Genomic DNA, 14,443 nt, shown 5'->3' with positions numbered 1-14,443 from the left:
GGGAAGAGTCTCTCCACTTCTATCCTATCCATCCCATTCATCATCTTATACGTCTCAATGAGATCTCCCCTCATTCTTCTAAACTCTAACGAGTACAAGCCCAGTTTATTCAGCCTCTCCTCATAGCTCAACCCCCTCAACTCTGGTATCAGCCTAGTAAACCTCCTCTGCACTCCCTCCAAGGCCAAAATATCTTTGCGCAGGTGCGGCGCCCAAAACTGCACACAGTACTCCAGCTGCGGCCTCACCAATGCCCTATACAGCTGCAGCAAGACCTCCCTACTTTTATATTCAATCCCCCTCGCTATGAAGGCCAGCATCCCATTCGCCTTCCTAACCACCTGCTGCACCTGCAAGCTGGGTTTTTGCGACTCATGCACAAGGACCCCGAGGTCCCTCTGCACCGTCGCCTGCTGCAGTTTTTCGCCCCGTAAGTAATAGTCCTTCCTACCATTCTTCCTACCAAAGTGGACCACCTCACACTTGCCAACATTAAATTCCATTTGCCATTTCCTGGCCCATTCACCCAGCCTATCTAGATCCTTCTGCAGACTCTCCACACCCTCCGCACAATTTGCTGTTCCCCCAATCTTGGTGTCATCAGCAAATTTCGACACCCTACACTCGGTTCCCTCCTCCAGATCATCTATATAAATGGTAAAAAGCTGAGGCCCCAGCACCGACCCCTGGGGCACTCCACTAGTCACCATCCGCCAATCCGAATAGCACCCGTTGACCCCCACTCTCTGCCTCCTATTTGACAACCAATCCTCCCCGGTGATTGGTAATTACCTAACCATGTGGAACTCAGACCCTGAGCTCTTTATAAAGCAGGCCCCTGAGTGGGTCCATTATTGTAATGTTCCAGTTGGAACCTGTATGTGTTCACCACAGCCTTGTGGTTTTGCTTTACTTTTGCTGTGTGCAATAAAGCACCGTTCCTTTACAGTTGATTCCTGAGTTAATACACTCTTTTGTTTAAAGAAAAACAGTTACAAAAAAAACTGGATGATTTCTCAGGACAGCTCTTTAATAACATCTTCACAAATAAAGTTTAAAGTTTATTTATTAGTGTCACAACTAGGCTTACATTAACACTGCAATGAAGTTACTGTGAAAACCCCAAAGTTACCACACACCGGCACCTGTTCAGGTACACTGTTTAGCATGGCTAATGCACCTAACCTGCACATCTTTCAGACTGTGGGAGTAAACTAGAGCACTTGGAGGAAACGCACTCAGACATAGGGAGAACACGCAAAATCCACGCAGACAATGACCCAAGCTAGGAATCAAATCCGGGATCCTGGCACTGTAAGTCAGCAATGCTAACCATTGTGTCGCCCAAATAAAGGTTTATCTTAAATTTCCGTCATGTTACAGTGGCAGCAATAATGGATATAAAGTTATCTACTTTTTTAACATGTGCCACATTTGAACATGGTTATTTGTGACTACTATTTAATTTAAATTATTAACCAGAGGAAATGGACCAAGATGTTTTCGCTATAATTCAGACACATATGAAATCTTACTTTGGATATTTTTCAAATGTTCCAAGAATACTAATTGTGCTTCCTTTTCCAGGGAAAGCTCCTCAAAGAGCAGAGCTGGAAATATTTCCGGGATCAGCGTAATCTGATAGAAATATCCATTATCCTCTTCAGCTGGAGTGCCTTTGCACTGTTTCTGAAACGATTAGCATTGGAAAAGGCAACTCTGGATTATTACTTCAAAAATCCTGAAAGGTGCTTCTGCAATATGAGAAAGATTACATTGCTCAGATATTTTTTGTGACGGAACCCAGAAACTTTGTGTCTTAATGTTTTCCCGATTGATGATATTTTTACATTTAATTCTTGCAAGTCTCTCTGAGGTCATATTTCACACATTTCTTTTGGTTCCTAAGTTTCAGTGTGAGAGAACAGGACACTTTGCTCATTTGCCTCTCCCCTAAACCACCACCCATCCGCTACTCACTTTCCCAGTGCATTTGAAAGCAGAACTCAATCATAGAATCCCTACAGTGCATTTGGCCCCTCCAGTCTGCACCAACAACAATCCCACCCAGGCTCAATCGCCATACTCCATCATATTTACCCTGCTAATCCCCCTGACACTAAGGGTCAATTTAGTGTGACTAATCCGCCTAACCCGCACATCTTTTGGACCATGGGATGAAACTGGAGTACCTGGAGGAAACCCACATAGATACAGGGAGAACATGAAAATTCCACACAGGCAGTCGCCCAAGGCTGGAATTGAACCTGGCTCCCTGGCACTGTGAGGCAGCAGTTGATGCCTAAATCCACCTTTCTTATGGATGCTGCCTACATGCATTTATCACAAAGCGATCTTGTGGTGTAATGGGTAATGATCCTGGCTGAGTGCCAGAAGCTCTGCGTTTGGGTCCCACCCCTGGAATGGTGAAGGAAGGTTCAATAAGTAAACTGATTGAGCAGCAACCCACAAACCCTTGCTCATACACCAATGGCAGGTGGTAAGTGTGAGAGAGATTCCTGGTCAGCCATGTGATGGAAAGAATATTGGATCCTCTGCCATCACTATTCATCAAGAACTCACATGTTAAAACTGCAATTCACCATAGTAACATGTTGTCACGGTGGTTAGTACTGCTGCCTCACAACGCCAGGGACCCAGGTTCAATTCCACTGTGTGGGCTTTGCACATTCTCCTCATGTCTGCACGGGGTTTCCATCAGGTGCTCCAGTGTCCTCCCATAATTCAAAGATGTGCAGATTAGGTGGATTAGCCAATCCAGATGTGCTGTACTTTTCTTTGCTCTTTAAATTGCCCTTAATGTTTAAAGTTTATTTATTATTGTCACAAGTAGATTTACGTTAACGCTGCAATGAAGTTACTGTGAAAATCTCCTAGTTGCCACACTCTAGCGCCTGTTTGGGTACACTGAGGGAGAATTTAGCAAGGCCAATGAATGTAACCAAGACAGCTTTCAGACTGTGAGAGGAAACCAGAGCACTGGAGGAAACCTCCAGTTTGGAAGCTTAGAAGGATGAGGGGGGATCTTATAGAGACGTATAAGATAATGAAGGGGCTAGATAAGGTAGAGGTGGAGAGATTCTTCCCGCTTAGAAAGGATAGCAGGACTAGAGGGCACAGCCTCAAAATAACGGGGGGGGGGGCAGAGTTTAGATCGGAGTTGAGGAGGAACTTCTTCACTCGAAGGGTGGTGAATCTCTGGAATTCTCTGCCCGTTGAAGTGGTGGAAGCTACCTCACTGAATATATTTAAGTCACGGGTAGATAGGTTTCTGATAGACAGGGGAATTAAGGGTTATGGGGAGAAAGCGGGAAAGTGGAACTGATCCACTTCAGATCAGCCATGATCTTATTGAGTGGCGGGGCAGGCTTGAAGGATTAGATGGCCTACTCCTGCTCCTATTCCTTATGTTCTTATGTAAACCCACACAGACACAGGGAGAACGTGCAGACTCTGCACAGTCAGTGACCAAAGCCAGGAATCAAACTGGCACTGTGAGGCAGCAGTGCTAATCACTATGCCACCGTGCTGCCTTGTACCAAGATGTGTAGATTAGTGGAATAAGTGGGATAAATACGTAGGGTTGGGGAAATAGGGAGGGGGATGGGTTTGGGTAAGGTGTGCTGTTGGAGAATCATTCGATGAGCTGGAAGGTCTTTTTTTGCAAAGTAGGGATTGTCCTAAGTCTGGCTGCCTGAGTGAACTGTAAAACACTGCCACCAAGTTTCTCACAAGATGGCCCAGAAATCTACAGCCTCCTGACAGTAGGATGGCAGGTGAGGGGGGGTCATAACAACAGGTATCATGTCAGTGGTGCCATCTGCTCCACCTGCCCACTACCCATTGTGGTTTTATCATCAACGCTGTGGGGGAGGGGAAAAGCTGCCACCAAATACAGCCCAGCAGGTGAAATCTAGCATTCTGGTCACCAGGTAAAGGGGAGAGTCTCCTTTCCAGGCCCAATGTCATAGAACCCTTGAATCCTACAGTGGTGGGCATATGGCCCATCCAGTCTGCACTGATCACAATCCCACCCAGGCCCTATGTTCATAACCCCATGCATTCACCCTGCTAATCTCCCCGACACTGAGGGGTAATTTAGCATGGCCAATCCATCTAACCTACACATCTTTGGCGCATGGGAGGAAACTGGAGCACCCGGAGGAGACCCACGCAGACACAGGGAGAACTTACAAAGTCCGCACATTTAGTGACCCAAGCTGGGAATCGAACCCGGGTCCCTGATGCTTTGAGGCAGCAGTGCTAACCATTGTGCCACCATGCCATCCCCGTCGGTAGCCCCAGCCCCAGGTCATTTACACCTGAATTTCCCCTCCTTTTATGCAGGGGGGAGGGGGAGCAGGAGGAAGATAAAATTCAGCTCAATAATTGCAAAATCTGAACCTAGACTGGGCTCATAATGATAGCTTTTGGAAATGAGTAATTTTGAATGGGCAGTAGGTAGAAACTTGATAGATAATTAAAACGGTCCATGATAGCAGTGCACCAAGCTCCCACTCTAATCTCACCATTTCTGATTTTAACCTGGTCTCCTGAGATGGCTGGGGGGTGGGGGGGGGGGGGGTGGTGGAATTTCTGACAAAATCCTCCCTTGAATCCTCCTGATTGAACTCCAACGATATCCTCAAAACCTGTCTGTTAATTTACAGTGGAGAGCTGTGTGGACAATCCATTGTGATTGCTTAGCCAGACCAGCTAAATGGGAGGAGGAGTCCAGCTCAGAAACTACTAACAAGATAAATTGTTTTACTCTCCTCATGCTGAAGCAGGAGTGGTTGGCCTCCTCTGCTCTGAGTCTGGCTCTCTCTCCAGATCGCGAGGTCCTTTCCGAATCTCCACATGGCGACTTACCCAAGTGCTGGGGGAACCATTCTTTCAGTCCCAGCCAGCCAACTGCCGCACAACTGGAGAGAAAATGATAGAAACTTTCCAGTGTCAGTCATTCAGCTTTCAGCTATGTTGTTATCTCCACAGATTTGTTAGTTTCCATGGGTTGACAAGCATCAATTCTGCTCTCCATTATGTCATTGCTGTACTGGTGGCACTTACCACAGTAAAACTCTGGCATCTGCTGCATCTGAACCCGAAGCTGCACCTGTTCACATCTGCAATGCAGAGAGCCTGGGCAGAACTCAGAGGTTTATTTGTTATCCTAGTGGTACTGCTCCTGGCCTACTCCAGTGTGGTAAGGAGAAACAATCTTCCAAATGCATGTTATTCAATTTAGAACATAGTGATTTGTGAATTGAATGTCTCACATCAGTTGATAACCAGAAAGATAGTGTGAATGTTGTGTTTAATGAGTTATAGAGGTTTACAACATGGAGACAGCACCTTCAGCCCAACTTGTCTATGCCGCCCTTTTTTTAAACCACTAAGATAATCCCAATTGTCTGCACTTGGCCTATATCCCTCTATACACATCATATCCCTGTAACTGTCGAAATGCTTTTTAAAAGAAAAATTGTACTATTATTACCTCTGGCAGCTTGCTTCATACACTCACCACCCTCTGTATGAAAGAATTGTCCCTCTGGACCCTTTGGATCTCTCCTCTCTCACCTTAAACCTACGACCTCTAGTTTTAGACTCCCCTACCTTTGAGAACTGTCTAGCTGAACTGTGCCCCTCATTATTTTATAGACTTCTATAACGTCACCCCTTAGCCTCCTATGCTCCAGAGAAAAAAGTTCCAGTCTATCCAGCCTCTCCTTATAACTCAAACCATCAAGTCTGGTAGCATTCTAATAAATCTTTTCTGCACCCTTTCTGGTTTAATAATAGGGTGACCAGGACTGTACACAGTATTCCAAGTTGTGGTTTAACAATGGAGAAACTGTCAGTTTTCACCGTCATTGAAAGTGACAGTGACTCTTGGCATTCACACTTATAAATGTTAAATATGGAAATCCAGATGTCGCTGTAAGTGATTTCACGCTCCTCCAACATAGCGTGCTATTGAAATCCTCATAGATTAAATTTAATTCTGAAACATTGATATTTGCTGTAAACTTTCACTCAGTTCAATCACCTTCAGCTGCTTCATTAGTGACTTTCCTTCCATAATAAGCTTCATTGATGATTGCACAAAGTTCAGCACCGTTCGCGACTCCTCAGATACTGAAGCAATCAGTGTCCGTATGCAGCAGAACATGAACAATATTCAAGCTTGGACTGATGAGTGGCAAATAACACTCATTCAACACCATTGCCAAGCAATGATCACCTCCATCAAGAAAGAATCTAATCATTTCCTCTTGACATTCAATGTCAAGGGATGGGCAATAAATAGCGGCCAACCAGTGATACCCATACCCCATGAATGAATTAAAAAAAAGGCATTACCATCTCTGAATCCCCCATTATCAACATACTGGAAGTTACCAAAAACCGGCCATATAAATACAATGGCTACAAGAGCAGGTCAGAGGCTGGGAATCTTGCAGTAGGTAATTCATCTCCTGACTCCCCAAGATCTGCCACCATCTACACGCCACAAGGAGTATGATGGAATACTGTCCACTTGCCTGAATTGGTGCAGCTCTGACAACACGCAAGAAGCTCGACACCATCCAAGTCAAAGCAGCCCGTTTGATTGGAACCCCATCCACCACCTTCAGTATTTACTTTGTCCACCACTCAGTTGTAGCAGTATGTACCATCTACAAGGTACACTGCGGAAACGATCTCAGGATCCTTTAGAAGAACTTTCCAAGAACTTGACCTCTACCACCTAGAAGAAGGCCAGCATTTCCATTTCAACAAGCACTTTGTCCTACAACACATGGACAGCAGCAGTTTAAGAAGGCAGCCCACCACCACCTTCTCAAGAACAATTAAGGATGGGCAATAAATGCTGGCCTATCCAGTGATGCCCATGTCTCATGAATGAATCTAAAAAAGCGAATGCATGGGCACACCAACACTTGCAAATACCTCTCCGAGTCACTATCCTGACTTGGAGCTGGATAGCTGCTGCTGGGTCAAAATCTTGGCACCGCCCCCCCCCCCTAAGAGCTCACCACCATTGCTGAAGGGAAATTAGGGATGGGCTATAAATGCTGGCTCAATCAGCAACGCCCATATTCCGTGAAAGATTTTTAAAAACTATTACCACGTAAAAATCCATGAGAAAGTTACGTTTGTTGAATGAGCTGCAAATGGGTTTTGTAATGGTAATCAAGGCATTTAGTATGATCGGGGTGGAGCTACATCAGCTTGTCCCTTGATCACGGTTTTCTTGATACCTCATCATGGAGAGACTCCTACGGAATTACCCACATCCGCCGCTGGTCCCCGCCGCTGCCAAAAACGGGAGTAGAAAATGCCCCCGCTATATTTAAATGTCATGATCTGTAATTTCTGTATGTTGCAGTCCTATGTGATGATGGGCTCGAACATATCCTCGTACAGTACATTCTTCAAGGCCGTTGCAACAATGCTGCATCTTCAGCTGGGACACTTCAATTATAATGAGGTACAGGAACGGAAAAGCATTTCTCTGCGAATGAGGTTTGGGGATTATTTCTCATTGAAAGTATTTGACTAGCATGAAGCAATTTAATAATCTGTCTCAAATGTGAAACAGAGCCGGAGGACCCCCTAGCCCCCCGCAACCCCGCTGGGGCTATTCGGTACAGAGTGCACATCTCCACGCAACCCTGTGATATTGGCTACCGTGCCCCCTTTAATCCCATGAAATGGGCACAATGATGTTAATTTCAGATCACTCAGACCACTGGGACTGGAGTGTTAATCCCCACGTTCCAGCATATCACCAATACATGGATATCGGTTATTGTACATAGTTTATGAGGCATTATTTCAAAATTTGCAGGCGATACGCATGGAAATATAGTAAATAAAGAGGAACCTTTCAAACTTCAGGAGGACACAGTGGTAAAGTGAGCAAACATCCAGTGGATAATTTAACGCCACAAAGTGTGCGCAATGTATTTTGGTGAGAAGAAAGAGGAGGGACAATACAAAGTAAATTGTACAATTTTAAGGGGATGCAGGAACAGAGATTTTAAACGTAATTGGAGAAGTTGGGAAGGTCTTTAAGAAAATATGTGGGATCTGAAATAAAAAAAACAGAAAATGCCAGAAAAACTCAGCAGGTCTGGCAGCTCACGTGGGGAGAGAAACTGAGTTAACGTTTTGAGTTCAATATGACAAATTCCATCCGAGATCAACAAACCTCTGTATGGTCTATCCCATTCCCCCTTTTTTGTAAACTAGGTTCCAAATGTTGTGGCTGGGGACAAAATAATCCAGGTCTGTACACTTCAAACAGTTAAAGAATTGGAGTGGCATGGTGGCACAATGGTTAGCACTGCTGCCTCACAGTGTCAGGGACCCATGGTTCAATTCCTGGCTCGGGTCACTGTCTGTGGGGAGTTTGCGCGTTCTCCCTGTGTCTGTGTGAGTTTCCTCTGGGTGCTCCGGTTCCCTCCCACAGTCCAATGATGTGCAGGTTCGGTGGATTGGCTATGCTAATTTGCCCCTAAGTGTCAGGGGGACTAGCAGGGTAAATGCATGCTGTTATGGGGATAAGCCTGGGTGGGATTGTGGTTGGTGCAGACTCGGTGGGCCAAATGGCCTCTTTCTGCACTGAATGACTCTATGATTAATTTATTTGGTCAAATGCTGGGAGAGATCGATCCTGACTCCTTTCCCAAGGATCTCTCAATAACATAATGTCTGTGTCACAATTTATAGCTCTTGGTACTCAGATTTCATGAAACTGTTTGGTACAATCCTCAATTATTGATTACCTTAGCACAAGCATCACATAACCTAATCAATGAACAGGACAATGCATGATCACTGCTGTGCCCTGTTCTCTCAGCTTTTGGGCTTGGGAGATTTGTTGATGTCTGGAATCTGATAACCCCTCATCTGTTTCCTTATCTCCTTGTTTATCCAAATGATAAAAGCCATTAAATGTTATGACTTGCATTCTTATCTAGATTCCCACAGTGTTAGCCACATGTACCATTGTGCCCAGAGATAACTCCCAGAACTACATTGTCTAATCTATGGCTACTAAACATTTTAAGATCAGACATCATGAAATTATCCCAATTGTCTCACTTCTTCTCAAAGAGGAGTCATATTGGACTCAAAATGTTGGGTGGGATTCTCTGGCCTCTCCGTGACTTGTCAAAGCCAGGATCATCTGCCCCTGCCACTGTGAACGGGATTTCCCATTGATTCCATCCCACCCACTGGAACCTGTCATGGGGGTGCGCTGTTAGTGGGACTAGAAAATCCTTCTGGTGTGAACAGCCAGAAAATTCCAACAGTTAACTCTGTTTCTCTCTCCACATATGCTGCCAGACCTGCTGAGATTTTCTGGCATGTTCTGCCTTTTTCCTCCTATTTCCAGCAGTAGTTTTCAGGGAAGGATGTATGCCTCATTGGTTCAGTTAATTCGGAATCTCAGAACAAGTCTTATTCGCCTTGTTACACTGGTTCATGTGGACAGAAGAAATGTAGAAATCTCCTGCTTTTCTAATTGTGCATTCATGTGATTTTTTGCACCCAGGTATTAAAGCATTATCCTACTGCTGGTGCAATTATTATTGCTACGTCCACCATCTGTATGGCGTTTGTGGTCTTAAACCTCTTTCTGTCAGCAATTCTGGTAACCTTCACAGAGGAACGCCATTCTTCAATTGTACGTATGTCTTTCTTCAGAGAAAGTAAACTTTCTTTAACCAATTAATGTATTAGCAAACTATTAGCCTTGAAATGTTATTTGGATGCTCCCATAATGGTTCATTAGTTAAAGAAACAAAGAATTGGGAGTGGGATAAGTATTGGTTTATGTCTGAAACAGTCACAATGTCAATTGACCTAAGAGAGTAAATGAGGCAACTATTTTATTCATAGAATCATAGAATTCCTATAGCATCTTACAGACCACAAAGGTTCTGATTTCACACCAGAATCCACACTGAGCTAGGTAATTTTTAGGTGGTAGTGAGGGAGTTACAGTCTCTTTTAAGTCTCTTTAAAAACTCACAGGATTTATCCCAGGATCCATCTGTTGCTGACCTTTCAGGTTGATGTTACCTTAAAGCGGATGGGTGTCTAACCGCTAGAGCAGAATTTAAACTTCCTTCAGAGGGGGAACCCAGTCTGGGGATTGCTAGAAACCCTTTATAAAGGAACCAACAAATTATATAAAACTGTTCGTTGGATACATTACAAGTCAGGCCTGGACTCTTGGGGCTTCATCATACCCATCAGTAGGTTCCAATTGGTATACTACTAGTCCCTGCTATTTCTACAGGTCGGTTTAGAGAAACTGAGATGCTTGGATACCTTTGCGTGGGGGAGACAGAGGCCCATACACAATTGACTGCGAATTGGCACGTCCGGGAACTAGCTTAACATCTGGTCCTTCCCACCAGGCCTACTGTATGGAGTGTGCTTAAACATCCAGATAGTTTCAGTGCTTACATATTTTTCTGGCAACAAGGCCAGGGTAGTGATGAAGATGTTTTGGTCACTTTATGCAGTTGCTTGTAACGATTGTAAATGTGGTGTATCCAGGGGAAAATAGTGATTTATCCCCAGTCAACTGATATGCACATTGTAGAATGAAGATCGAGGAAGACATAGCAGAGAAAAGCAGTGGCAGACGCCAGCTAGCGCACAGCTCTGTCAACATAATAGGAAGATCTTCTATTATTCATCATTGAAATTTGCCCAGTTTATGCTTCTGGGAAATAATTACTCATATTACATATGTATATTTAATACTTCATGTTAAACTCTGATTGTCATTATTCTAAATATCTTTTTTTGCCACAGCCATCTGAAGATCAGGAAATAATAGACTTGCTGCTGAAGAAACTGTGTGGCTTCTTTGGAATTCAAGAAAATGTGGAATACTCTCAACAGGAAAAAGCAGACTGAAATCTCAGAGAACAAGAAGTGGTTGTTTGAACGATCAGACTTGCTCATTTTGTAATCTAACTCTCTGCTCCATATGTTGAATCCCCTGAGGAAACTTCTTCAGAAATACTGCTTGCTCCAGAGAGGAGACAAATGAAAATTGCAAAAATTCTCACAACACTTTCATTAAGTCCTGCCGGCTGCAATTTTTCTCCTGAACTTCCACCCACAGGGAGGGATTCTCCAGCCTCAGCAGACGGCCCGCAGGGATCCTAATGTCCCACAGAATGGAGTGTCAGGAAAAAATTGGTTGGGTGAACCCCAATTGTCTTGACGTCCATTGGGAATCCCAATTTTTGCCTGACACTCCATTCTGTGGGACTGCCAGCCCCGATCGGGTTCCTGCCCACAGTGGGTAGCAACCCAATAATTACACAAATCCACTAATTTCAATGTCATTATCGGGCTTGATGGCTCATTCACTAGACCCCATATCATTCACTCAGCAACCCCCACCCAGGTGAGTTTTACTGGTGCTAACCACAAGTGGGGACATGGCGTGCTAAACCCAAGGGTCCAGGGCTGCCTGCAATCATTATGCCAGGGGTGATCTTCAGGTCTGCCAGGGCTGGAAGGGCCAGTCCAGTCGTGACACCCCCATCTCAGGACCTAACCCCAGGACCCTCGAGGGATCTTCCTCTGCAATCTAGCAGTGACAGAAAGGCAAATAGCCACTGCACCTACCTTCTTGACTAACCCCCCCATCCCCCTGCCCCCACTCTTCAGGGTCCAAGCTGCCAGGCCAGGGTGTTAGTTCCAATAGTGCAGCGTTGGCAATGCTAGGGCATGTGACCTGAACAGTGTCCTGAGTGGGGGGTCTGAGGGAATGGAGGGTTGTGGGGATCTGAGGGGGAAGGGTGCCCGAGGGGGTGGTATGAGGGGGAAGAGGGACTGAGTGCCTGAGGGGGGGGTTGGAGGCTGAACTGGTGGGGGGGGTGGTTTCTGAGGGTGTAGGGGTGCTGAGTTGGGGGTTCTGAGGAAGAAGTGAGACTGAGGAGGAGGGGGACTGAGGAGGAAGACTGAGAGGGTCTGGGGGAGGAGTTAGACTGTGAGTGTTTGAGGTGGGGGGGGTTGGACGCTGAACTGGGGGGAGTGCCTGAGGGAGAAGGGGGACTGAGGGAGAAGGGGGACTGAGGAGGACGGGGACTGAAGATGAGGGGGTCTGAGAGAGGAGTTAGATGGGGATGGTTGAGTCAGGTTACACCCTTGCCATGTGTGGGGAGGGTTATCGTGTTATTTGTGGATGGGGGGAAGTAAGGAGCTGGTGGTCCTCCCTGTCAGTAGGGAGTAGCATTGCTGAGTGCCATATGTAGATATATAGATTAAATTAGTGTTTGTTATATGATTGCACAGTGCTTTCTATGTAAAAAAAACTTCCAGTTCCAAATCGTTTTTATGTTAAAAAGCACTGTACGATAGTGTAACAAATATTAATTAATTCCATGTATCTACACATAGTACACAGCAAATGCTATCTACAGGGTAAGTCAAACAGTTCAGAGACACATTCTTGTTTCCCAGTTGGGTGGCACAGTGGCACAGTGGTTAGTACTGTTGCCACACAGCTCCAGGGACCTGGGTTTGATTCTGAGCTTGGGTCACTGTCTGTGCAGAGTTTGCACATTTGCTCTGTGCCTGTGTGGGTTTCCTCCGGGTGTTCCAGTTTCCTCTCACAGTCCAAAAGACATGCTGGTTAGGTGCATTGGCCATGGTAAATTCTCCCTCAGTTAACCCAAACAGGTGCCAGAGTGTGGCGACTAGGGGATTTTCACTGTAACTTCATTGCAGTGTTAATGTGGGCCTACTTGTGACTAATAATCTTTAACTTTTTTACTATTTTTCATCAATACAGCTTGACAAAAGTTCAGTATCATGAGCTGATAGAATTAGAAAACCCTTCACCCAGATCTCTCAGCATCTTGTTTAATGTTTATTCAGTTACACTGTCAGTGGAGAGGTTACCAGTTTGGATTTAACCTGTGGTTTCCCAGTACTTTAAAACCACAAGTCCTGTAGAAAATCCCATTCCAATTCACTCCATCGATTAATGTTTATATTGACTGACCTGAACTCTCTTGTTGGGAAATAGGGATGAACTCCTTACCTGAATCATGCATTTTTATTTAGCATCAGTAAAACTATACAGATGTAGCAGTAGCAACCTAAAACCTAACCCAGCCAAAAATGTATGTTTAATATGCAGCAAAGATTTCTGTGTAAAAAATAAGGTTGATAAAGATTGTCAGTTGCATATTTATTTAAGATTATAGTTCACAAGTCTGGAATTACATTAAGTACAGTGCAGTACAAGGGTGGCTAAAGAAACAAGCCATTCACCAAAATAACTAGAAGAGAAAGCACAGTGAGAACACCAATCTCAAACCATTATCAGTCTTCCCACACTTATACCTTCTTCCATTTGCTCTGATGCATATTTCCTGGATTTGTAATTTCCTTAACTTTTTTTTAGATCCTTAGCCTGTTGCTCAGTCCATCTCTTTGCAAAGCACACTTTTATCACCCTGTGACATTATGTGACCCCTGAACTGGTTCAATATCAAGCAATTTGGCTTTGTATTACTTTGCATTATTGTAATAAAATAGTGACTGAAATCTAATTTTAACAACGTGAAATATTTTCTTTGAATTGATACCTCATGTCATTGAGCAATATCATTCACTTGAACCTTGCATTGGTTTCTTGTCATAAAGGGCTCATATATAACATTACTACAAACTCATTCTCTATGCAATAATTTATTTAAACATCACTCACTCATTTCAGATAATGTAACACTTCAACCTTTCACTTTTTTTTGACACTGATCGCAATCTCCTGGCTCTTCTTGCCAGCGGGATCTTCTGGTCCTGCTGAAGGCACATCCCCACCGCGTGTTTCCCGGCAGCAAGAGATGGAATTAGTGGGGAATCTCACTGACCACGGCCGGACAGGAAGATCCCAGAAGATGTCCGGCCACCTCCTGCTGCTGGGAGAAACACCATGGGGAGGCCCAGCGAATCCCAGTGATTCTGTTTAATTTTGATTTTGAATTATTTGGGAATATTTGTCAAAATGGAAGATTAATCTCCTGTGTGGTGCTGTGTGCAACCCTGGAGAAAGATCATCGGGATGTTCAAAAATAAGGCCATAAGACATAGGGGCAGAATTAGGCCACTCGACCCATCGAATCTGCTCTGCCATTCAACCATGGCTGATATTTTTCTCATCTCCATTCTCCTGCCTTTTCCCCATGACCCCTGATTCCCTTGTGAATCAAGAACCTATCTATATCTGTCTTAAAGACCTGGCCTCCACAGCCTTCTGTGGCAAAGAGTTCCACAGATTCACCACTCTCTGGCTGAAGAAATTCCTCCTCACCTCTGTTTTAAAGGATCATCCCTTTAGCCTGAGGTTGTGTGCTCTGGTTCGAGT

At 44.6% G+C, this 14,443-nt stretch overlaps 1 protein-coding gene across 1 annotated transcript in view; it reads left to right on the top strand.

Annotated features, from left to right (window-relative positions):
* Positions 1-11,209, top strand: part of LOC145341882 (polycystin-1-like protein 2) — a 41,081-nt gene extending 29,872 nt beyond the window's left edge. The window contains exons 20-24 of the mRNA XM_080186899.1: positions 1,588-1,748; positions 5,017-5,227; positions 7,418-7,519; positions 9,593-9,724; positions 10,867-11,209. Coding sequence (XP_080043025.1) covers positions 1,588-1,748; positions 5,017-5,227; positions 7,418-7,519; positions 9,593-9,724; positions 10,867-10,971 — 711 coding nt within the window. The 3' untranslated portion in view covers positions 10,972-11,209. The remainder of the gene's footprint in view (positions 1-1,587; positions 1,749-5,016; positions 5,228-7,417; positions 7,520-9,592; positions 9,725-10,866) is intronic.
* The last annotated feature ends 3,234 nt before the right edge of the window (positions 11,210-14,443 follow it).

This window comes from Carcharhinus amblyrhynchos, chromosome 4 (genome assembly GCF_965287045.1).
Source record: "Carcharhinus amblyrhynchos chromosome 4, sCarAmb.v2.hapA, whole genome shotgun sequence".
In the NCBI taxonomy this organism is placed as follows: Eukaryota; Metazoa; Chordata; class Chondrichthyes; order Carcharhiniformes; family Carcharhinidae; genus Carcharhinus; species Carcharhinus amblyrhynchos.
Note: the sequence above shows the minus strand (reverse complement) of the source record. Positions and strands in the feature narration are given on the sequence as shown.